Genomic DNA, 26,646 nt, shown 5'->3' with positions numbered 1-26,646 from the left:
AAGTGCTTAATGAACTAAGTCCATGTTGTAAGTCTTTAGACCCTCTTAAAAGACCCAATACTATCACAGGAACGGAGATATTCATTATATTATTGTTAAGCTCACTATCAATATTAAAATACGCCAAACCATGTGTCATGTATCACAGCTACATTTATGACCTTTGCAGCAAAAAAAACCGCGTGAAAATCAGTTCGGTATTCCGTGAGGTATGATTAATTAAATGCGTTGACAGCTCATTACACCTGCCAAACAGATTACACTGAGTGGAGCGGGTGACCGGTCCAAGATGGCGGCCCCACGTCTCGTCAGCCCCAGTAGGGAGTATCGGTCGATGCGGCGTCTACTCTCTATATATGTCTATGACAGGACAGGCGTGAGTTTGGCTCCAGACAGTGACGTCCCGCTGACACCCGGCGCTCGGCGATGACGTCACTGTAAGCGGAAGTGAAGGAGAGTTCCAGAAAGAGCGGCGGGTGCCCGAGACGCAAACACACAGGAATATAACAATAAGAAGTCTTATAATAGTAGTACTAACAACGAAACCGAGCGATTGTACGCGGCTTTATAACGGAGGCAGACGCGTAACTAACTGACAGAATCACCGTCATCGATTATCGACTGTCCGTCATGACGACCATCGATTACAGTGTGTGGGATCATATCGAGGTGTCCGATGATGAAGACGACACACATCCGAACATCGACACACCGAGTCTGTTTCGCTGGAGACACCAGGTATACACACACACACACACACACACACATCTGGTTTATTATGTTTGTGGGGACTCTCCATAGGTGCAATGGTTTTTATACTGTCCACAATGTATTTTCTATCCCCTTACCCTAACCCCACCCCTAAACCTAACCCTTACAGAAAACTTTCTGCATTTTTACTTTCTCAAAAAATCTCATTCTGTATGATTTATAAGCTTTTGTACCTATGGGGACCTCAAGCCGGTCCCCACAATGTCAAAAATTTCAGGTTTTACTATCCTTGTGGGGACATTTGGTCCCCACAATGTAGCAAAAACAAGTACACACACACACACACACACGTAACAGTGTTTCTCTGTATTATATGATCGCTGCGGATCATGTATTCAAGTTTGTGTGTTTGTGTGTGTGTGTGTGTGTGTGTGTGTGTTTTCAGCTGTAATGATTGTTCTTTGTCAGAATCTGAAATTTTTCTCCATTATAAATCAAAGTGATTGAGTTTTTGAAGCACTGAACTGTAACGACGACACATTGAGATGAGACACAGAAAACAGTGAAATGACACTCATCGCATCATCAGTCTTTTAATGATTTAATATCGTGACTGTTTGTGTTTCCAGTCCTTTATTGCATTCATTCACGTTTGGTCAACAGATGGGCTACTACCAAACAAGCTGGAGGAAAGTGTAACAGACATAAGACGTTGAGCAAACTGCAGCTGATCTTACACACACACACACACACACACACACACACACACACACACACATATATTATTCAGGAGATCAGCGTCACATCAACCAACATGTTTACTAACGGCTGAAGACGAGCTGACGAGTTTGTTCTTTTAGTTTTTCTGTGGTGTGTGTGTGTGCGCTGGTTTAGTGATCAGGAACACAAAACTAATGAATCAAAGAATAAGTTGGAATGGATTCTTAAACATTAAAGGAGAAGTTCACTTCCAGAACAAAAATTTACAGATAATGTACTCACCCCCTTGTCATCCAAGATGTTCATGTCATAAAAACGTTTCTGTATTTTTCTCCATATAATGGACTGATATGGTGCCCCGAGTTTGAGCTTCCAAAATACAGTTTAAATGCAGCTTCAAACGATCACAAATGCGGTTGTAAATGATCCCAGCCGAGAAAGAAGGGTCTTATCTAGCGAAACGATTGGTTATTTTCATTAAAAAAATACAATTTAAATACTTTTTAATGTCAAACGCTCGTCTTGTCTTTCTCTCCCTGAACTCTGTGTATTCTGACTCAAGTCAGTTAGGGTATGTTGAAAAACTCCAATCGTATTTTCTCCCTCAACTTCAAAAATCATTTCAGAATCATCCTACATCACTGCAGAAGAACAGACACAGTGTTTACAAAGTGAACATGCAAAGAAGATCAAACACCCTTAACAAAAAAGGTAAAACAGTGATATAGGACGATTCTGAAGTTGAGGGAGAACATGAGATGGGAGTTTTTCCACATACACTAACTGACATGAACCGCAACAAAAACAGTTCAGGTAGAGTAAGACAAGATGAGCGTTTGACATTAGAAAGTATTTAAATTGTATTATTTTTATGAAAATAACCAATCGTTTCTCTAGATAAGACCCTTCTTCTGTCTCGGCTGGGATCATTTACAGCCGCATTTGTGATCGTTTGATGCTGCATTTAAACTACATTTTGGAAGTTCAAAATCGGGGCACCATATCAGTCCATTATATGGAGAAAAATCCTGAAATGTTTTTCTCAAAAAACACAATTTCTTAACGACTGAAGAAAGAAAGACATGAACATCTTGGATGACAAGGGGGTGAGTACATAATCTTTTAATTTTTGTTCTGGAAGTGGACTTCTCCTTTAATTACAGCTGGAATTACAGTTGTGTGTGTGACGTTCACGTGTGTTGGCCGTCAAAACATTAGCCGATCTCACGTGCGTGTCTCGCTCTGGTGTCAGGCGCGGGTGGAGCGGATGGAGGCGTTCATGAAGAAGGGCGAGGAGATCGAGAAGAGCCTGACGGAGAGCCGGAGGAAGCTGGCGGAGGCGCAGCGCCGGGTGCGGGAGCTCGTCTCGGCGTCCACGCCGGAGGCCAAAGCCGATCTGGCCAAAGCCCAGGAGGAAGAGAAGCAGCTAAAGAAGGAGGAGAGATCGTGGGAGAAGAAAATGGAGGAGCATCGCAGTGAGGAGAAGAAGATGCCCTGGAACGTGGACACGCTCAGCAAGGAGGGCTTCAGTAAGGTGCGTCACGTCGACGGCGACGCGCTGGCGCTCCGGAGACGCGCGCGACTAACGCTTTTCTGCTTGTCTTTCAGAGCGTCGTCAACATCAAGCCTGAAAAGGAGGAGGAGACGGAGGAGGAGAAGGAGGAGAAACACAAAACCTTCGTGGAGAAATACGAGAAACAGATCAAACACTTTGGTGAGCTGCTGTCCGCGCCGACGGTCGGGTGGTTTTTGAGTTTATTCGGCGCCACCAACAAACTAGATTATTATGTGTGTGTATATCTTTATTAAAAAAATAAGACAAGTTATGGCATACACCACATGTATTATATATTGGTGAATAAGTTTAGCAAACACCGAGTCAAATAAATTAAAAAACGTCTGTAGCGTAATGTGAGGTAAACGACAAAGACAGCAGGCTTTTTGAAAATCAAAACAAAAGAAAAGTAAAACTAAACGGGCTGTCGATGACAGTGCTTCATTGTTGCCAAGTCCACAGTTTTCCTGCAGAACTGGACAACTTTAACACTGTTGTACCACAGCAGGTTGTTTTTCATGTCCGCGAGTTGAAGCGACTCCAATAACGCAATATTTATCAGTGCTTGCGTGTTTTTTTTGTTTTCTTTTTCCGCAAGAATACCAGCTTGTTCACCTTCTCTGGTTTGAGAAGCGCGTTGATGAGCGTGCTCGTGCTCCTGGAGAAGTGCCCATTCGAGGAAAAAAAAAAAAAACTTTCCTCATCCACCTTTTTCTTCCTGTGAGGTGCGGCCATTTGTAAATGTTATGGCTCTGGTTTCCGGTCTCATCCGCGTCCAGCCATTTTTAACTTGTACAAAACTTGATACTGCAAATCGGTGTGTGTTACCATATTATTTTAACGTATTACCTTAATTATGAACACACTGGTTTGTAGTGCAAACAGCTTTACGAGTTAGCATCAGGACGAATAAACAAGAGTTTTGATGAGTCGCACACAATTCACATTCGCTGCAGTCCTCATGACGTGTGTGTGTGTGTGTGTGTTTGTGTGTGTGCGCGCAGGGATGCTGCGGCGCTGGGACGACTCTCAGAAGTACCTGTCTGACAATCCTCACCTGGTCTGTGAGGAAACCGCGAATTATCTGGTCATCATGTGCATCGATCTGGAGGTGGAGGAGGTAACGACGTGTGTGTGGTGTTATCTGTTGATTGAGCCATGTGTTTAATGTGTGAGATCTGTAATTGACCCGTTTGTGTGTGTCAGAAACACGCTCTCATGGAGCAGGTGGCCCATCAGACCATCGTCATGCAGTTCATCCTGGAGCTCGCCAAGAGTCTGAAGGTCGATCCGCGTGGCTGCTTCCGCCAGTTCTTTGCCAAAATCAAGGTGTGTGTGTGTGCTTTGCGTGGTCAGTGTTTAGAGCAGGGATAGGCGACGTCGGTCCTGGAGCGCTGCTGTCCTGCAGAGTTCAGCTCCTGTCCTAATCAAACACACCTGAACGAGTTAATCGAGGTCATCAGGATCACGGTTTTTTTTTTAGGGTTGGAGCTAAATTCTGCAGGACAGCGGCACTCCTGGACCGACGTCGCCTGTCCCTGGTGTAGAGAGATGGATCAATAAGAAAATGCTCTTTGCGTCCGATATCACAATCGTCCTTCGTCCTGTGTGCTCAGACCGCAGACCAGCAGTATCAGGACGCGTTTAACGACGAGCTGGAGTCCTTTAAGGAGCGAGTGCGGGGACGAGCCAAGATCCGCATCGAGAAAGCCATGAAGGAGTACGAGGAGGAGGAGCGGCAGAAACGCATGGGTCCCGGCGGACTGGATCCGGTGGAGGTGTACGAGACGCTGCCTTCGGTGAGACGAACGCGCACAGACACGCTTAGTGTACCTGCGACAGAATGGCTTTTCAGCATAAGATGATGACATAAGACGGCTTGTTTAATGGCATCAAATAAAGAACTTTAAACATGCTAGTGATGTTTTGTTAAAAGTCCCTTCTTTCGTCCCTGCAGGAAATGCAGAAGTGCTTCGACGAGAAAGACATTCAGATGCTGCAGGACGCCATCAGCAAAATGGACCCGACGGTCAGTGCGAGCGCCGCGTGACGCCCGACGGCTCGCGGTTGCGTTGACGCTAGTCTGATGACGTGTCGTCTCTCTTGCAGGAGGCCAAATACCACATGAAGCGCTGCATCGACTCGGGTCTGTGGGTCCCGAACGCACGAGCGGACGAAGAGGGAGATAAAGACAAAGAGGAAGGCGATGAGCCGCAGTACGAGGAAGTGAAGAAAGAACATCAGTGACCGTCATCCCGCCCACCCTGAACGTGAACCTCCGACCCCCGACCCAAAGCCGATCCGGAGTTCGACCCCAAAGAGTGCTGAAGACGCTGAGGCAGGGGCCCACGGGTCACGATCCAGAGCACGTCTCTCTCTTCCTCTGTTTTCTCATTATCGCTGTTTGTTATTTATGCGGTCGGCTGTAGACTCACTTTCAGCGCTTCTGCTTTCTTACACCATCCTCAGCTCATCTAAAGCTAGATTGTGTGTTTTGGGTTTGATTGGCCGTTACTCACAGACCAATGAAGATCTGCAGTATTACAGATAGTGGAGACAGTCCGGATGAATACTAGTAATGAACTGATTTAGTTGCTGGATCCTGGTTTTGTCTCTTTTCGTTCATATTATTCACTGTTCTGTTAGTGCCGTATGTTCGGTTTGTATCAGAATAAATGGGAAATCTGAGTCTGATTATAACGCGCGTGGCGTGTCTCTTGATCCTCCAGCTGCAGTAATGATGCCGCCATCACAGTAATGACAAGATAATGGTAGAAACGTGTCCGTTTTTAAAATCTGCTTTCAAAAGCAACCAAGCAGACCCTCAAAGGAGGAAAGCCACATCGATGCTGGAATAGAAATAACAGTACTTCCAGCTCTAATCAAATACGCCTGCCTGTAGCTTTCTAGTGATCTGGCGGACACTGATTAGCTTCTTCAGCTGTTTAATTAGGGTTGGTGCTAAACTCTGCAGCCTTGACATTATACATTATATATACATACATATTAGATGTATAAAAGCAAGTTACATGAAAAATCCATCTCCAGTGTTTTTATCTTACCGTGAAACACTATGGTAAGCCTGTAATACTTCATACCAGGGAAATCGCATACATGTGTCAATTTGTCATAAAAAGCGAGAAATATTGACAATGAAAAAACTGTAAATTACTGTTTGCAAAAGCAAAGAAATTCAAACAGAGCAAAGCCTACAATTAGAATGTGACAGAGACATCCCAGATAGCGCACGTACGTCTGATGTCTGTTGAAGATCACTTGATCTGTTGTGTACAAACGTCTGTAAGATGTCAGTTTTACATACATTGTAAGTCATAAACATTTTAAAGACATCTAATGGACGTCTATTTGACATCTGATAGGAAACGTCCAATAGACGTATTGCAGATGTCAAATAGACGTCTCCGAGATGTACGTGTGCTATCAGGGATGGGCATAATTTATGGGTGGGACATGTCCCCACCACTTTTTGCCAGGGTCGATATTGTCCCCGCCACTGTTTTTAACATCTCGGGGCTCAAAATTTTTTACAGATACCGATAAATAGGTTGGACCACACTGGCCGATACCGATAGTTTTCCAAATAGATACTGAACTGAAAATAAATAGTGCTCTACTATTAAAAAAAAAAAAAAAAAAAAAAAAAAAAAAATTGGCCTACTGAACCACACTTTGTAAATGAATAAAAATATTACTGTTAATTGTATATTGATCATCACAGTTCATTAATGTAAACAAAAGCAACTGAACTTTTTCAAATATATCAGTAAATACTAAAATTAACACTCTAACAAGGAACAATATTTCTATTCTACAGCTTTTATCAATCTTAATGTGACAAATGGACTCATAATGTGAAGTGTCACCATTACATCAACAATCAAGCAAAAGATGTCCGTCTTTAAATATCTACACAAAGGCCACAGTATTGAAATGACATACAAATGGATATTGTGTACTTTCACAGTTTAACTGCTTCTATTCTAGAACATTTGTGGTTATCTAATCAAAATATAAAATATGTTAGTCACACAACGGGTAAAAGTGCAGCGCCGCGTCTCGCAGCTGTCCGGTATCACACACACCGGGCACGTCGCGTTTGATTCAAGCGGCGTCTACGAGACTTTATTTGATCACCAAACGGGCAAAAGTATACTGCTGTCCTTTCTCCACTAATGCAGCGTCTAGTCAACAAATTCATCGCTTAGTAATGACATGAAAACATGCACTACAGTATACTGCACACACCGCTTCGTTGTGTCCGCTCTGTGCAGCGCACTGTCACGTGACTAAACAAACGGCACGTGCTGTCAGTGATTTGTGCTCTCGTGCTGTATAACAAAGACTGTAGGGACTTTGCTGTATAATGACGACCTTCTCAGTCGCTCCAACAACGGACCCGACCCGGAAAAAACTATCGGCATGGATTTTTGCCGATAACTGATAGTTCCGCCGATCAACTATCCGATACCGATACATCGGTCGACCTCTACAAACAATGAATACGTATCTTACATATTTGTTCACTGACATGAATTATCTCGGGGCTAATAATACATATTATAATACTACATGTAAGAATAAAACAATCACATTAAAAAATTGGTTCTGTGTCAATACATTAACTGCTGCAACACACACTCCTGTCCCAGCCGCTGTTTAACACACAGTTACGCCGCAGCACCAGTGTTAGCTGTAATTAACAGCTGTAGAGTCAATTTACTGCCCTTTCCATCGAATCTATCTCGATTTCTGTGAAGCGGCTTTGACACAAGCTGTACTGTGTGAAGTGCAATAGAAAGAAATGCGACTCAACTTTGAAATAAAGGAGTATTTCGTAAAAAGCAAGCAGACTTTAACATTTCAGTTTATATAAAGTATTACAGATCCAGGCTGGAATCTAAATACAAGTCTTTTCTTTATGAGCTGGTTTCTGCAGGATTTTTTAAGACCTGCACAAATAAAATGAATACCATATGTTCAGGGTAGGGCAATGTCTATAACAACATGTTAAACTGTAAAATGACTGTAAAAAGCACAATTTACAGTTCAGATAGAAGTTTTTTAAAAAAAGTATAAAGTTCACATTTCAGTCTTTAAACCATTTTTAAGAAAATGGATGAGTCAAAAGTATTAATTATTTAATTAATTTAAACAATTATTATCAATAGATTACTATATTAATTAAATAACATAAATTAGGGGTGTGCAATATTGACAAAAAAACCCTCAATATTTTCTGGGATTTTATCACTAACGATAATTTGACTATATTTTCCTGAGTGGGTTATTGTGCTGGTATCTTATGGACTACTGTGGACAGCTGATTCCTGATTTTTATATGTATATATTCTTCAGATATTTTCATATATATATATATATATTCTTCATATTCTGTGGTCAGTTCACAGCAGTGATAGAAATTCATCTTGTCCAATAAGTTTAAATTTTTACCATTTAAGGGCATTTATACCATTATAAAGCCATTTTTCTAAAGGTGTGCATCATCTTTTGAGACAAATTCTTACATTTGGGCTGTTGCTAAGCAAATGAAATCAGTATCAACAAAATTCATCTTTGCAATGCAGAGGAAGCACAGAAGCAAGGAGAACAGTAAAATAATCCATGTGACATCAGGGGTTCAACCGGAATTTTACGAAGCTACGAAAATACTTTTTGTATGTATGCTGTTCTGTGTCAGCTGCGCCACGCGATACGTTTTCTCCGTTTATTTGCTCTTCGATTCGAACAAAAACAACGTATCCGTGTGTTGCGGCTGACCCAGAACAGCGTACGCCGTTTGCTGTCAGAATGCATCAAAAATATCTTCATTTGTGTGCCGAAGACGCAGCTTTTACAGGTTTGGAAGGACACGGGGTAAGTGATTAATGACAAAATTTTCATTTTGGGGTGGGGTAACCCTTTAAGTGCGGGGGTGCCCGAACTCAGTCCTGGAGGGGGCCGGTGTCCTGCGGAGTTTAGCTCCAACTTGCCGGGAAGCTTCTACACTGACCAAAATTATAAACGCAACACTGTTGTTTTTGCCCCCGTTTTTCATGAGCTGAACTCAAAGATCTAAGACTTTTTCTATGTACACAAAAGGTCTATTTCTCTCAAATATTGTTCACAAATCTGTCTAAATCTGTGTTAGTGAGCACTTCTCCTTTGCTCAGATAATCCATCCACCTCACAGGTGTGGCATATCAAGATGCTGATTAGACAGCATGATTATTGCACAGGTGTGCCTTAGGCTGGACACAATAGTGTAGTATGCCTAGTAAGAGCTTGATTAGCTGGTTCAGGTGCGATTAATTGAGGTTGTAGCTAAACTCTGCAAGACACCGGCCCTCCAGGACTGAGTTTGGGCACCCCTGGTTAAGTGAGTTACTGCGACTGAACCCAATCAATTCAGGAACGAAACACTTCCATGTTGCTCAGAGACGTAAAACAGTGCTGTGGCTGTGTTTGGAATGATTTTCGTTGGTGAAACAGAGCAAAAACAGGAAATATGTCTAAAATTCAAGTCTCTTTAATATTAACTTGTTTAGTGAATGATTGCATTAAATCAATAACACATTAGTAATTATAGCACTCACTCTAAGTGGAGTGAGAGAACGCGCCCTAACTGCACACGTGCACTAGTTTGACCTAGCCTAGCATTTACTCTCTCCCAACAGGTGTTGTTTTTATCAGAAATATAACGGTTTCCCCATTAACAGCAGCACCTGACTTTGAAACGTACAGCACTCATGTTTATTTAATGAAATCGTAGCTTTTTAAAGTGTAATCGTCACATTCAGCCATGTCGCAATTCTGGTCTTTCCGTCCCCAAATTTAAGATCTCTCGTAATCATAATTGAGACTTTCTTGTTCAATTTCAGACTGGTTATGCCATTAAATTTGTTACAACAAAATGTAGGACTTCTTTTTAAGGGCCCGCGGAAACCCTGTGTGATTCTTTTAAAGCGTTAGATAACCTTTTGTGTGTATTATTATCTGTTTCTGTGCATCCAGAGCAGATGATTCTGAGGCCGACTGCTGAAAACCGTAAGAAGAGCTTCAACAATCACAGAACGCGATTGCCGTCTCGCTCCTTTATAACAGCAGAAGTTCTGATTAAAACACACAAACCACAGATCAATATTTACATCCACTTTATTAAACACAGGTCGAGTCATCCGTGTTTGTTCCAGTCAGTGTTCCAGAGATTTCTGAAGACGAACACACACTTCCTGTCCTCCCAGAGAAAGCATCATCTCTGCCACACTGGGACCCTGCTGCAGACGCATAGAACGGACCGTTAGTGTGTGTGTGTGTGTGTGTGTGTGTGAGAGTATATACTGTATATACAGTACTGTGCAAAAGTCTTAGGCCACTAGTATTTTCACCAGCTAAAAAATGGTTTAAAGGAAGTTATTTCTATCTTTTGCTGTAGTGTGTCAGTAAGAAACATCAGTTTACATTTCTAAACATTCTGTTTGCCATTAATTGTAATAATATAGTGAGATTTTTGTTTGCACAAGGAGTCTGACAACAGCCAGTGCTCCACACAGATCTGATCTCATCATCATCCAGTCTGTCTCTGGAATGACATGAAGAAACAGAACAAACTGAAACAGACTAAATCCAGAAGAACTGTGGCAACACCTCCAAGATGTTTCAAGTAACCTACCTGCAGAGCTACCTGAAAAACTCTGCAAAGCTGCTTTAAACGCAAAGGATGGTCACATCAAATGCTGATTTATTTTAGTTAACAGAAGTTCATTGATAAAGAAAATCTATTTATGACATTGTTTTTGACAGCATCCTCATTTTATGTGCCTAACTGCCTAAAAATGTTAACAGTACTGTAGTTTTGTAGGTGTAGGTCTCTTAAAGCATCTTGGAGATGTTGCCACAGTTCTTCTGGATTTAGTCTGTCTCCGTTTGTTCTGTTTCTTAAGACAGACTGGACTGAATGATGGAGAGATCAGATCTCTGTTTGCACAAGGAGTCTGACAACAGCCTGTGCTCCACACAAAAATCTCACTGGATTATTACGATTAATGGCAAAATGAATGTTTAGAAATGTAAACTGATGTTTCCTACTGACACACTACAGCAAAAGATCGACTTTAACTGACTTTAAACCATTTTTTAGCTAGTGGCCTAAGACTTTTGCACAGTACTGTATGTGTGAGCGTGTGTGTGTTACCTGTTGCGCACTCAGAGCGAGTCTCAGCACTCTCATCACGCCGCTGTATTTTGTGTTGTTCAGTCTGCTGGTGATCATTTTTAGCTCAGCGTTTAGACGCTCTGTGGATTCGATCGAGCTGCCGGACGCCATCAGTCTGAGCACAAACACACAGACACGTCATGACAGGTGTGAATACGCCAATAACACACAACGTGTGCGCGCGTGCGACTCACCGTATGACCGCCGCTACAATGTTTTCCGCCTCTGCGCTCACTTCCTGCAGCTGCTGCCGCGTGACTCGCGGACGGATCCACAGGTACGCGTACGTGTGATTCAGCAGCTCTCGCAGCGAACAGATGTGACCCTGAAACACACACACACACACACACGTGTTCATTCAGCGACAGAAGAGTTCAATCAGGCATGACTCGCTCAAAGCGCAGCGAGTGGCGTTCGGTCGAGTTTGTGTCGGCCCTGACGATCGTCACAAACGCGCGGCGGCTGATCTGCCGTTCCGTTACCTTGCGGAGCTGCAGGACTCTCTGTATGTACTGCGGCTCCAGGACGGCACGGTCGCTGATCTGAGAGCCGTGTGTGTGAAGAACATGCTGACGCAGCTCGTCCCGCAGCGCAGCGCACTTCTCCTCATCCTCGATCCTGTGCTGTAGATGAACCCTAACATCACACACACACACACAAGCACATTCAGCTCAGCACCGAAACACTGAATCCCAGTATCTGTGCTGCGCTGAGATGAGCTGACGTTTACTTCAAGACTTCATACTGACCACGCAGCGTTTGGCCTGAGAGCAGCAAGATTCATTTTACAATGCATTACATACAATAAGCAGCATGCTGGGATTCGGTTCATCTGTATGTATGACCGCTTTAACTAAGAACGAAACCTGTTGAACTCGTCCAGTTTGTCCAGGTCCAGCAGGGCCGAGTGCGTTGCAACCTTGGAAATGTTAAACTCACGAACTAACTCATCCAGACGACGACCGATCCGATTATCTGCAGACACAAAACCCTGAAATGACTGAGTGTACAATGAACGCTTATTTTCACTGACCTCGTCCGCATCCAGATTCTCTGTGTACGTGTAAGCGACGTGTCATTGCACGTGCTAATCTAGCGACCGGATTGAGATTACTCCAATCGCACTCACCGTCGAACCCGGAGCCGGCGTGAGTGACGATGTCCAGCAGGGTCTCGGGCAGGACGCCCTGCTCTCTGAAGCGCTGGACGAAGATGTCGCCCTGGCGTTTGGACAGTTTGCTGCCGTCGCGGTTGAGCAGCAGCGGCAGGTGCGCGTAGACGGGCGGCGTCCATCGCAGCGCGCGGAACAGCTGCAGGTGTTTGGCGGTGGAGATCAGCCACTCGGAGCCGCGCAGCACGTGACTGACGCGCATGTGATGGTCGTCCACCACGTTGGCCAGGTGGTACGTGGGGAAGCCGTCGGCCTTCAGGATGACCGGATCTCCCTCCACCGCCGCCACCTCGTGCCGCGTCCAGCCGAAGATCGCGTCCCGGAAGGGCTCGGCGCCGGCGTCCAGCTTGAAGCGGACCGCGCGAGGGACTCCCCGAGCCAGTTTCTCCTGGACCTGCTCCGGCCGCAGCTGTCGACACCGGTTGTCGTACCTGAGGCCGAGAGATTTTTTTTTAGACAGACTTTCTGAGCGAAGTGCGTGTCGCACTCCAGCGATAATCTGAGTGCGCGTGTTTACCGCGGTACGTGTCCGCTCCGCTGCGCCTCTCTCTTCAGCAGATCCAGCCTCTGATTGGAGCAGAAGCAGTAGTAGGCGTGTCCCGTCTGCAGCAGAGACGCCGCCGCCTGCGAGTAGAGCGGCAGCCGTTCGGACTGAACGTACGGCCCGTAATCCCCTCCTCTGCGGCTGCTTTCGTCCGGCGCGATCCCTGCAAAACACACACGGAGGCAGACGATTCGCACGAGCTGAGTTTTGCTTTTATTTCTGCTCTGCTGCTGCGCCCTCAAATAGTCGAAGCATGTTTGCTTGTTTATTTCCTTCTTAACGTCATTCCAGCATCTATGGCTGTACTCATGGCGAGAACCAGTTAATCCACACACGAGTCTGGTCTCGCGCACGTCCGGGGACAATTTACAGTCTTCAATTGTCGAAGAGGGTTCTCCACCTACAACTTTTCATACACACATACTCTCGCGATATATACTTTACAGCGAATCTCACGGCTTGATTGTTTCTTTCTTCATCGTATAATATGAATACCGCGCTGCAACGAGGTTGGCTGTTACTTGTTTTTTTTCCTACTCTCCTCTGGGGGGCGTTTGAGTGCTAAACCCCAAAGTAATTTAACCAGGTAGTAGAGTAGAAGAATGTTAATGTTCAGAATCTTTTAGAAGGAAGTCCTTGGAATGTTGTTAAACATCTCATGATTTACCTCAAAAACACAGCATGGATAGAAAGCGTATAATTTATTTCCCAAGTTCCCTTGTTTGTCATATACTTCCAGTCTGGTAGGTGGCGCTAATGCACCTTTATAGTTGGTTGTCAACTGCTAATCAAATCAAAAGAAGAAGAAGAACAACTTAGATTTGTTTGGAAGAGGGAAGCATGGTATTAATGAGCCTTAACGCTGGATGCGGACCGCCATTAAAACAACAGCATGGTGTTGCTTAATGCTTCTGCAAATGTCTTTGGAGTCCTGATAGCAAAACTGGCTTTGTCATGTAAGTTCTCCTCATGTTCTTTTGTGCATTTGCTTTTAGTTGATCTGCATAAATTAAGCGAGGTCTTTCTATTTAATGCTAGATTTTTGTTTGATGATGGACTTTTTAAATGTCACTTGTCTGGTGTTGAGTCTGCATAGTTGCAAAATCTCAACTTACGTGGATGTTAAGAAGATTCTTTCCAATGGATTGTTTGTGCAGTATTGACTTGTGGATTATCAAATATCTTGAGTACAAAGATTTCACTCTGTGGGGCTTTTTAGGCCTTGTTTGCATTACTTTAAGAGCACTTGAAGGGCTAATTGCCTTTTGGACTGTTTTAACTTTAATTGCAGTAATTCTGTACTTACCTAAAGAATCACTCATCTACAACTTTTTTTTAAATATTCATTATCATTGCCATTCTTTTTGGGGTATTAATTCACATTATTTTGCAGAACATCTGTGTGTATATAGATATGAGTTATTGTACTGGCTTTCTATCAGTTCATTCTTGCGTACATATACGAGTTTATATAAAACTCAGTTTAAATTATATAAAGGTATGCAAACGTTATTTCAGTCTTTGTAGGTTGTAACAACGCACTGGGAGAAACCCTAAGACTTTTAAAGCAGTAAAGTTGGTAGCAGGTGGGTTTGGGCCCGTCCTGATATTCACACATACAGCTACGCGCCTCCTTAGCGGACGGTGGTTGCAGCGCTATTGACAACCAACCGCAGAGGAATGCAAGAACCACAGCAACCGCGATGTTTGCATGTTTTCTTTTTCCGTAAGCTTATGCCTTTCTCGTTTTACACTTTGTGCATGGGTACTGAATATGAAATAAGTAATGATAACATAATGTGTACCATGCTGATTTGTACATTTGAAATTTAACAAGCCTAAACGGACAGTCAATGGGAGAGAGATCGACCGAGCGCATGCGATTACCGGCGTTTCATATTTATTTGTGAAACTAGGTTTTCATGTTCAGGGAAAGTGAAACCTTAGCAACGACGTTTGCTGTTCAGCTGAGCCTTCTGAAGTTAAAAAGATTTCGACAGCGCTTTCATTCCATCTCTCTTTGAATGAATTCACTTTTTTGAATGAATGGTTTGAAGACTCACTTGAAGACAGTCCTTTGGTGCCACTTTGTGGCATAACAATGTGACCGCACTGACTGACAGCCCGTCTAGAAAGCGCAGGTCAAATATCAACAGAGGATCAGAACTAATTATACATACAGGTGGACAATAGCCCAACGATCTTATTGTCAGGTCTAATTGTCAACGCTATTTAGTTTCGGCTTCATCTGGTTTCATTAGGGATGGGTATCATTTATATTTTATGATACTGATACCGCTTATTTGGTGCAAAATGAAATGTAAAAAAGTTTCAAGTTATTTTATTACTGCTGAACTTTTGCAACTGTATTAAAGGAGAAATTTACTTCCAGAACAACAATTTACAGATAATGTATTCACCCCCTTGTCATCCAAGATGTTCATGTCTTTCTTTCTTTTTTTGTAATTTGATGCAAAGGTGATATAATACAAAGTATTGTGTTTATGTACATACATTATTCATTTTATGTACATAGCATACATTACATCAATACATTTAAAAATATATACAAATAAATGTATAAAAAACTTTCACGATGCTGATGACCGCTGAAACGCATCATCAGTCTTGTGAAAAGGGTCCATACCGCACGTCTCCACATTAAACCACTCAAAATTACCGCACGGGAACTTCCTTCACCGCGACAGTCCTACTGTTCCTGTATCTCGCAGAATCACCGCAGAAGTGTAACTCGTACACAAGGAGGCAAATCAACAATCTCCAGCAGAGACGGACAACAGCTCATATCTGGACTGAAGCTTCATTACATCAGTGAGGACACACACACACACACACACACACACACACACACACACACACACACACACACACACACACGTTTGTTTTTTTGAATTGTGGGGAGTTCTATTACTTTTATACTGACCAAACAATATTTTTCTAAAGGATGCGACACTCGAGAATGGAGTGGAAGTGTCCTGTTTAGGACTTTTTAGGTCGGTCAGTTAGGTTTGTAAATTGACTATTGTACTTTTGTCTTTGTTAACTTAGTTAAGCATTAAACTCTTGCAAAAGTTAGCAGTAGCAGTCATTCACTGCTAAACTAAGAAAATGACACAATTAGTATCGTAAAGAGTCGGAACTTAGCAGACAAATATTCACGTTGTTTTAAAACGGTTTAAAGGGAGCTAAGGCAGACAACAACACTTACGAAAATGAACTCTGGTTTTACTAAAAATAAAACCGAAAACACATGGTTACTATAGTTAAACCATGGTAACCACAAATGAACAATGGTTTTGCTACACTATATAGTTTCACCATGGTATTTGTAGTAAAACTCTGGTTATACAAATAGTACTCAATCTGCCAAAAAACATGGTTTACTATACTTTTACCATAGGCCTAGTTATACCATGGTTAATTTTCCTTAGGAGAAAACATGTTCAGTTTTAAATTTTTACTATAAATATATATTCGAGATGTAGCTATTATTGTACTAATTTTGACATTTAGGCAAGATAGAACAATAACACCGTGTGGTCCGAATGTAATACTTGCAGGGCCCTCCGGCTGTAGGGATTTACTTTTTTTTTTTTTTTTTTTTTTTAATGTGATAATGATGATGACCATACAAAAAAATGTTGTTGTCCGTGATTTCAAAATTTGGGCTGGATGAGTGTGAGATTTTGCCTGAAATTTTGTCCCAGTCCGCCTCTGTTTGTGGGAATTTGGTCCCCGCAATGTAGCAACACTGATAGTCAGAGATTCAGCCTTGAAAATCTTCAATATTTCTTTAACGATCGAGCACAATGACAAGAAACGTACTGTTTTCTAATTGTTTCCAAATGTAGAAGAAAACACACAGTATGTTTTATTTGTTTTAATCTGCCGTAACCTAATGTAACTGATGGACCTTACAAGGTAATAGTGCAGGATAGGGACCGTCTGCAAAGTGCAAAATGAAGAGCAAAAAGCACAATTATTTCATCAAAATGCTTTACTTGTGAAATGTATAAAAAATAAATCTCAAATTTAAGGGGTGTGTCTTATTACTGGTTCATAAAAGAACATTTAGATATGTTTTATTCACAGAACTATAGCACAACAAAAGTTATTGAAATGAAACCACTGAGAAAAAGCATGACAAAGATTGTGCAGTTTTCCGCCCCCTACAGGAAGATACTGAACTTGTTTTGACCAAATTTGACATTCAGAAGTTTAAATAAATTAATTGTAGAATGCACACAGTGTGATATGTAAACTCCAGGTGGTGTGTCTTGTTACTTCTTCAAAAATCAATATTTACAGCCATCTTTCACTATCAAATGTAAATCAGGATGTACACTATTGAATTAAATTTGAATCTGTTAACACATTCATTTTTGAAACATACAGTTTTCCATCTCAATTTCAAAGGCTGTGTCTTGTTACTGGTTCATAGACAAACATTTAATTGTTGATTTATTAACAAAACTATAACACCGCACATGATATTGAAATGTCAACGAATACGTCAATCAATGTAAAGTACATACGCTCTTCTGTCTTCACTTCAAAGGCTGTGTCTTGTTACAGATTTCATAACGAATATTTTGCAGTAGTTTTCATTGTCAATAGTGATGCGGAAGTAGCGCTATTGACATTCAAAAATCGCTTGCGAAATCTTCCAAAGGGTCTCCTGTATCACTGCCCCCTAGAGGAAGACACTGTCGTTTTGACCGAGTTTGACATTCAAACTTATAAACTCATTTAAAATCAATACAGTCTTCTGTTTCAGCTTCAAAAGGTGTGTCTTGTTTCTGATTCCCAAATGAACGTTTCAACTCCGGTTTTACTTTCATATGTCATTCAGGACCAGTGTTAATTTCACCAGATGTCCCGTTTTTCCCGGTAGTCACAATTCGTTGTCGATTAACTTAAAGTTAGTGAAGGCGGGACAAGCGGAATCGCGCGATCAGTTCTCAGTGCTCAAATGCACACACATTGGATACAAATGTCTATCGTGTTGAATATCTCATGTAAATTATGTAAGTTATGGCTTATGTAGTCTCAGCCACGGAACGTTGGCTAAACGTCTGATGCATATGGTACACTTAACTGGAAACACTTCAGGAATGTCGAAGTCGTCATCTGATTGGTTGAATTTTATCGGATTTCCGGGGGACGCGAGTGTCGCGTTTATTTTCGGTCCGCCAGGAAACAAAGCGCAGACGTGTGATTGCAGAAGAAACACTGTCGTGTTTACATGAGTGACAATGAGCATTTATCAAGATCAGCTAAACGTAGGATTCTCAAAAGTATGCGAGGTTCACGGCATAGACTCTTTAAGAGATGTCCAGGAGTTTTGTTCGAGGCACTTGCGTGTCCACGAAATAATCTGTGTTTGTTAGTTTTAGATGCTTTGAAGGTCTCTGAACAAAGTCTGCATACGTTTCCTACTGATTTACTCGGTGTTTTGATCAGATGTGGTAATGCAGACGCCATTGTTGTTATACGTGCACGAACAGATCAATGACTTACTGCTTGTTTTCTTCTCCTTCTTTGATTTTCTATGCTGACTGACTTGTTGCACGCCGGTCTGTTGTTGTGGGGACATTTCCACGCCCCGAAACGTGACGCTGAACGAAACGAACTGTGATTGGTTGTTTGACATGTCGGTCAAACGGCCTTATGGGCGGGCCTTGGCCAAAGAAAGCTGCTATGAATTCCAGACCTTCAGCCGTCAGTCTGAAGTGAATGTGAATGTGAACAGGTGGGTAAAAGCTGAATGTGTCAGCATTACATGCATCCCTTCTGTCTTAAAGGGACAGAATTCCTAATTAAATACCTATTTGTCATTAATGTTGACCAACAAAAGATGTTAAATAAATGTATAGCTCACATGTTAAATAAACTTACTGTATCTGAAAATATTAGGGATGTCACAATACTCAATATAATATCGAACCGTTTGGTACGACATCCTCGGTTCAATACGTGCTTGTGAATTGCGGTTTTTCGGTTTTACATTTAAATAATTTCCTTGTTTTATTTCTCTCGAAATTTGCTGTGTGCCCACGATTTCACGTGCTGAAATGAGGAAACGCTTCCCCGCTTATATGTGAAAAAGCAACACACGCAGAGCATCTTCTATTCTAATGACATGACATGATAAGCCTTTCTAAACCTGTCGTCCAACAAAAGAGAACATTATAACTTATTTTTACTTCACAGCATCAGTCGAGTGTTTGAAATAACTTCCTTTTGTGATCTTTGCTTCTTATCATAGAATGAGGCAGACAATATATTCTATACTGTATTTCGATTATGGCTTACAAATATCATTATGAAAATCATTATGAAAATACCCGAGAAGGCTTGAAGAGCACAGATAAACCATATATTATTGCAGACGAGTGTTTATTGTCCTTACATTTCATCATTCAAAACGTTTAACGTTATGCCTTTATCCATATTAGAGAAGCTGGAACGGAACGTCATTAGCGCTACTTTGAGGCATATGTGAATTTTCTGCTCGAGGGCGCCCTCTGTCATCCAGTATGAATGAAACCCATCCTATTTTGCATAAAAATCGGAAAAATAATACCTCTCTCAAAAGAATCTTAAGCGGGCATTTTGTAATCCACGCTTTTTCCAGTGAACAGAGGTTTACAGAAGTATTTTTTTGTTAATTAGATGCAAAAAAAAAAAAAAACACTCTGATGTGGCAAGCTATCAGAACCTAACCGAACCGTGGTTAAAAACTGAGGTACGTATTGAACCGTGGACTAACTGTATCAATCCTTCATTCAAAAGCTTTGATTTCTGTCTAAAGAATTAATGATTATTTTTGTTTGACGACTAAAACAGCTACCAAAATAAATGCTGGTAACTTCTGTTTGACTAAAAGTAATGACTAAAAGTTGACAAATGCAATGACTTTTCATCGAGTAAAACTATGAAAGACTCAATGACTAAAATGTGACTCACGCCGTATTTCCACTACAGCGTAGCGAGTGGAGCGTTTTCCATTCATTCCTATGGAAGTTGAGCGTACACGCATTGCGCAAGCGTTTAAGCTCAGCTTCCATAGGAATGAATTGAAAACGCCCGCTCTGCTCGCTACGTGCCAGTGGAAACACACCGTAAGACTATTAAGCATTTTAGTCTCAAGATAAAGACTAAGACTAAATCAAAAAGGCCTGTCAAAATTAACACTGTTCAGGACACATGCTATTGAATTAAATGTTAAAAATTCCTGTAAAACTGCATGCAATTAAATTAATTTATTGACAGATTTAAATTTTAATTCAATAGCATGTGTCCTGAATGACATATGACAGTAAAACCTGAATTGTAATGTTCATTTGGGAATCAGAAACAAGACACCCCTTTTAAAGCTGAAACAGAAGACTCTATTGATTTTAAATGAATTTATAAGTTTGAATGTCAAACTCAGTCAAAACGACAGTGTCTTCCTCTAGGGGGCAGTGATACAGGAGACCCTTTGGAAGGTTGCATGCAAGCGTTTTTTTTATTTGTTTTGTTTTTTGTTTTTTTTTTTGTTTAATGCCAATATTGGGACTTCTGCACAATGAACAATGACAATGAAAACTACTGCAAAATGTCCGTTATTAAATCTGTAACAAGACACAGCCTTTAGATTTGAGAAATAGAACTGCAAGCATTTTAAATGAATTTATTAACAGATTTGAATTTAATGCAATAGCATGTATCCTGGTTTACACATGACAGTAGAACTTGCATGGAAATGCTCTTTTAGGCCCAAATAACAAGACACACCTTTTGCAGTTGAGATGGAAAACTGTATGCATTTTAAATTAATTTATTAAAATAGTTTGAATGTCAAACTCAGTCAAAGCAACAGTATCTTCCTTTAGGGGGCAGTAATACAGGACACTGAAAGGACATTGGAAGGTTTTGTAAGCGATTTTTGAACTTCAGTGGACCTTTATCGCACCGGAATTGAACACCGCAAGCGCTTGTTGAAGCAGTGTATCGATTCTTCCAGTTATGTATATTTTTCATTATGCTGTAATCACTAGTTAAATAAAAGCCTGTTAAAATGAGCATCTACAGGATGATTTAAAAATCCGGACATTTTCAGAGACAGGCGAAGAGATATTCTGATGATTGCTGTGCACAGAATTTTCCAGCAGAACTTGTAGTTTTAATCCAACGTACCGATCTGAGAAACCCATGGCTCATAAACATGCGTGATTTCACCACACTGCGTCAGTGCTGCGGTGTGTGTGAGACCTGATGAATAAAATCAGAATCAACATATTTATTTATTTATTTATTTATTTATTTGTATTAAATTTTAGTCTTTATTCTGTCATTTTTCATTCACAGTCATTTCACTGTATGTAATTAACACGTTTATGCCAAAATTCTTAAATAATACTCAGATCACGCTGTCAACGCGTTATACTGTCTAAGATTAATTAGCTAAAATGTTCAACATTGTTATTTCTTTAAGGCAACGCCCGCGCATTCATTCATCTATTTTAATACCGCTCTTACGAAAATTAACCATGGTATGTGTAGTAAAACTATGGCAATACAAATGGAAATCAGTCCACGGAAAAATAAAATATAACAGTTACTACATTTACTATAGTAAATCCATGGTTAATTTTGTAAGAGTGTTTATTTCAAATGTATTTTAATGTAAACGGGTATAAAATATGATGAGAAGAGGAAATTGACTGCAGCCGGTTCAATTTATTTATTATTCAGAATGCACATCTGGAAGAGAAATATATTAATAGGAACATTTCAGCGGGTGATATGAGGTGTAGGCGTAAACATCCTCAGTTTCGGAACGCATACTCCAAGCGAACGTGCTCCCGTGTAATATTTTAGAAGGACTTTAATTCATCACACTCATCTCATCCGTGTTGTGTCAGGAAATTGTGAAAACTGAGGCAGTGTGTCATTGTTCGGAATAAAAGCAGCCAAACACACTGCAGTAACACCGGCGAAAGAGAGGATTCTCCCATTAGTTTTCAATGCGTTGCGATGGGACCGTGGGGATCCACTGCTTTGCTTACCGGATACAGGAAGTGAGATAAAGGTCCATAGCGTGACTTCTGCATCACTTTTGACAATGAAAACTACTGCAAATTGTTCTTTATAAAATCGGTAACAAGACAAAGCCTTTGAAGCTGAGATAAAAGATTGTATTTATTTTAAACTAAATTATGTATTGCTTTCATTTTTAATTGTATGTCCCAGCTAGCAATGTTCCATTCTGGAAATGTTTTCAGCAGCAAGTTTTATTTTAGTTCCCATAATATTCTCCTGAAAGGCAGGACAACATTCTCTAAACACACTCTACAAATGTTTATTGATAACATTGTAAGAACATGATCCTCTAACATTCTAATAAAGCTTCCTATCACACTAGATGTGGACTTACATTGATCAGATTTTGTCACATTTTGGTTGAAAAAGTGAAAACCCAACCTTTGTTTGATGTCAAGCTCCAGCGTCATTAAATAACTCCAAAAACAGCATTACCAGCTTCACTTATTAGAAGCCAGATTGGCTTTATTTCTGTCATACATTTACACAAGTTTTTATTGAAGTTAACAGAGGTTTAGATGTTGATTGAAAGTAATGGTTTGGTTTGATGCCACCATTATGGTGAGAAGCGTTTGCTTCAGTTGGGCAATTTGACTCTTTCCAATTTTCTTTGCTGGTGGCTGTAACTGTGTTTGTTATGGCAAAAACAGCAAGAAAAAAATACGATCAGATGATGTTGATTACTTGATGTTAACAATATCGTCATAAGTGATCTGATCACGTCTACAGTTTAATTTCTGCTATTAAATTCATATTAGCAATTGTAGTAATGTGCTTCAACAGTATAAAATCCAGCAATGTACTGATCAGAAAATCTGTATTTTTACAACACACTGTTCACGAATCACTTTGAACTTCTGAATGCTTCGACACACACACAATGGTGACACGCTTCATGCCGCAATGCATTCTGGGAGCCCTGGATGAGTTTTGTATGACACAGCCATAATACATTGCAGCATGATTCATGTCACCATTGTTGGGATTCCTACACTGATTCTTGCTGTTTGTGTCAAATAAAGTTGTTTGCTTTTAAATTATTGAATTTTTCTAATTAAAATTCTGCTGAATCTCAGTCTTCAGAACCATTGAATTGCCACAGTGTGCAGGTGAGTCAGACTAGATCAGATCAGATCACTATGTCATTTTCATCATAGATGACTATCATCTGACCACATTTTCTCATGCTGTTTTTGCCCTAACACACGTAACTACAGCAACTGGAGTAAAACGTCGAAAAGTCAGGAGTCAGTTTTGCTCAACTAAAGCAAACACTTTTCACCATAATGGTGACATCAAACCAAACTATTACTTTCAAATGGACATCAACATCTAAACCTCTGTTCAACTCAATAAGACCTTTTGTAAACAAAGGTTGGGTTTTTACTTTAGACCAAAATTTGACATCTGAGCAACATTTGAGTCGACATCCAATATCCAGTGTGAAGATTCCCACTTAAATCTATTGAAATGTCAGAGGATAATGTTATTAATAAACATCTGTAGAGTGTTTTTAGAGAATGTTATTCTACCTTTTAAAAGAATATTCTGGGAACTAAAATAAAACTTGCCACTGAAAACATTACCAGATCATACCATAAAGTTCTCTGATCATTCTTAGAACAACAACATTCCTAGCTGGGGTGTGCTATTATAGTTCAGTGGCTAAAACCAACACCAAAATGTTTGATAATCTGTAACAAGACACACCCTTTAAAGCTGTGTTATAAAACTGTCAAAAATATATATTTTTTCTTTTTTAATTTTTTAGATTTATTCAAGTCAATACAAGGGCAAAACAACACTTTTGCCAGCTTTGACTGAATTGTTGAATTTCTATGGCATGTGTTCTGTTATAGTTCTGTGACTAAAACAAATATAAAAATGTTCTTAGAAAAAAACAGAAACAAGACACACACCATGAAGGTGATACAGAAGTGCATTTATTTTAAATGAATTTATTTATTGGTTTATTTCAATAGCGACTTTTTGGTGTCATACTTCTGTGAATACAATCAACATTAAAATGTTCTCACAAGGAGCTGGAATAATCCTACTGCATAACCACTGGATTATGGAATGATAATGATATTTAATATTGTTTTGCTTTATTTATTAATAGTAATAATATATAACCGCAATCACATACCTTGTTTACAATATTTCTTATTTAAATGCAAGTGAGCTTTGTAAGTGTTTGATTCTTTCACATGTATTTTGTAGACGGTCCCTGGCTGCCCTGAGCGCGAGCTCGCCGCTGCTGGAGCCTTTATGCGTTTAAACGTATCGATGAGGATTAAAACAAATAAACTGCGACGTGTGTTCAGTTCTACCTTCTAATGCTTTTCAGATAAGCCATTTTGTATATAATTGCATTCCTTTACTAAAAATGTATTGAAGTTTTTCGCGGCTGAATATCTGTCTATCATCCAACGTCAAACGTCGAACCAACCTTACATCGGTAGCATAAACGAGTGTGCACACCAGAGGCGTCGCTAGGGCTAATCATTCAGGGCTCAAGCCCCGAAAGTTTTTACTCCAGCCCCGAAAGTTTTTTTGTGTGGCCCTACGATTTCCACGGAATTTGTTAAAGTTTGAATGAATTAATCAAAAGTCGGTCATTAAACTTCAATCAAGTCGCCATATGGACTCGTATCTGTAAATATTATGCAGCTAAAGACTATTTAAATACGAATCCTTCATATGTTCTGCGTGTCTTTTAATGAATGAACGGTTTCATCTGAGTAAAACAAGCGTCGAATAACAGAAAGTTAAAGGTATTAACGGCAACCCGTAAAAGTTTGGTTTAATTTTATTAATCGTTCAGTATAATGTACGTGCCCACTACTACTACTATTAATTTATAAAATGTATACAATTTTTTTCACACAATAATTCTTCCAGGTTTTAAATTTTAATAGTAAATCCCCTTTAGTTGTCAATATAATTTTCATTAAAAGATCAATTAAATTAATATTTTATACCTTCATTTGATAACCAGAAAAATACAGACATGCTAAAACATATTTGGTAACAATAAAACGTAAAGTGTGAAAAAATAAAACATTTTATAGGGTCCTAAACATGTCGTTTGTCTTAACTTTTGTTAAATTAACGGTAAATTGTATAAGATTCATGGTTTTAATTTACACGTGATTAATCATGTGTAAATTTAATCATTAAAAGGAAATCCAGAAAAATGAAAACAGAAAATAGAATTTGAAAAAAAATAAATTAATAAATAAAAATAAAACGGAATTTAGGGGGAAAAAAATAGGGCCCTATTTTTGCATGCAACTATATATCTGTTACCCTTATAAATGCATTTTCAGATGTATTATTTTATTTGTCTGACATATTTTATAATCTTTGATATGTTTGCTATTTGCAGTGATTACTATTTACTATTGTTCATAGTGTGACAAGGTCTTTAACCCCCAGTTTAAAGCCCCCAGACCCCCCTAGAAGGATCCCGGTTCAAGCACTTGTGATGTGAGCTCCCACCCACCACCACCAGCCCTGGATGTTATAAAATCCTAGAAACACCCCTGGTGCACACCCACACCCACCTGCCCACTCCAGCATGTCTTCTATGGCATCGGCGGCTCCCGGGACTAACCGCGTCCGGTCCGTGTCCTCCAGCCGCAGGATGAACGCGCCGCCGCGCTGCTTCGCGAACAGGTAGTTATAGAGAGCCGTGCGGAGACCTCCGAGATGCAGAAACCCTGAACACCACCACGACACGAGAACAGTTAACGGGTTGAAAAGAAACCGTCAGCACCAACACAAGACGCTCGAAGCAGCGCGCGTGCCTTCACTGGGGTTTCACGCCTGCGTGCGTCTGTCTGTCTGTACAGGTCATTCATTCTGTTTCAGCATTTCGCACGTTTCTTTCGTCTGCTGTTTTTGTTTTACCTGTGGGGCTCGGAGCGAATCGGACGCGCGGCGCGGGCTGTCTCGTGCACACGCCTCTGCGCGCTCCGCTTCTCTTCCAGCACATTTTCCTCAAAACACGGCCGAACATTTTCACGCGTCCATACCGAAGACTCGCTCTCAGACAGCACAGACTACCGGAGAATATCCGCCGCTTCACTTCCTGCTTCGCGACAGTTAAAACAAAAGTCTCTCTAATGTCACACGCTCCGCTGGCCATAAAACGTACTCACCCCTGCAGAGACGCGTACACGCACAGTAACGGGGTCTGCTTCGGATTACAGCATCTTTTTACGCATTTGATGCCAATGTCACTGCAAAGCGAGTCAAAGTGCTATAATAAGTGATTCCTGTCTGCTCCTGTAGAGGGCGCTGCGGCTCAGACCTGCAACATTATGCAAAAACAATATGACGTTTACAAGCGCGAAGAGCATTTTAAAAACCCGACAGTTCTACGAAAGCGTATTATGTCAGCTTGTATTTATGACACCATTACAGGCAATTAGACTTTTAGTTTCTTCAAGAATCCAAGCAGGCCTGTCTTACTTGGATATTTTCTTTGACAATTTACGTTTAGAAATGTGAAATTTTGCAAGAAGTAATAAGGAATTATAGAGCTACTTTATCAAAAAGGGTCTGGTTTCAAAGATAACAAACACACTTTGTGA

The 26,646-nt window shown here is 40.6% G+C and overlaps 2 protein-coding genes across 2 annotated transcripts; one reads left to right on the top strand and one right to left on the bottom strand.

Moving 5' to 3' along the window:
• The first annotated feature begins 412 nt into the window (after positions 1 to 412).
• cdc37 (cell division cycle 37 homolog (S. cerevisiae)) lies at positions 413 to 5,686 on the top strand. The gene is made up of 8 exons (XM_051118526.1): positions 413 to 738; positions 2,684 to 2,965; positions 3,040 to 3,145; positions 3,991 to 4,106; positions 4,193 to 4,315; positions 4,603 to 4,785; positions 4,944 to 5,015; positions 5,096 to 5,686. Exons 1-8 carry the CDS (start codon positions 631 to 633, stop codon positions 5,231 to 5,233), a joined length of 1,128 nt encoding a protein of 375 aa, XP_050974483.1. The 5' UTR covers positions 413 to 630; the 3' UTR covers positions 5,234 to 5,686.
• Positions 5,687 to 10,141: 4,455 nt separating this feature from the next.
• On the bottom strand, positions 10,142 to 26,337 carry ears2 (glutamyl-tRNA synthetase 2, mitochondrial). Its single transcript, XM_051118082.1, has 9 exons — positions 25,961 to 26,337; positions 25,615 to 25,770; positions 12,908 to 13,097; positions 12,349 to 12,821; positions 12,086 to 12,194; positions 11,702 to 11,855; positions 11,414 to 11,544; positions 11,199 to 11,334; positions 10,142 to 10,281 (listed from the first exon to the last, which is right to left on the bottom strand). Exons 1-9 carry the CDS (start codon positions 26,196 to 26,198, stop codon positions 10,198 to 10,200), a joined length of 1,671 nt encoding a protein of 556 aa, XP_050974039.1. The 5' UTR covers positions 26,199 to 26,337; the 3' UTR covers positions 10,142 to 10,197.
• Positions 26,338 to 26,646: the final 309 nt, after the last annotated feature.

The sequence above is a fragment of the Labeo rohita genome, chromosome 1, assembly GCF_022985175.1.
Source record: "Labeo rohita strain BAU-BD-2019 chromosome 1, IGBB_LRoh.1.0, whole genome shotgun sequence".
NCBI lineage: Eukaryota > Metazoa > Chordata > Actinopteri > Cypriniformes > Cyprinidae > Labeo > Labeo rohita.
The sequence above is the reverse complement of the archived record's forward strand: the minus strand, read 5'-3'. Positions and strand labels throughout refer to the sequence as shown.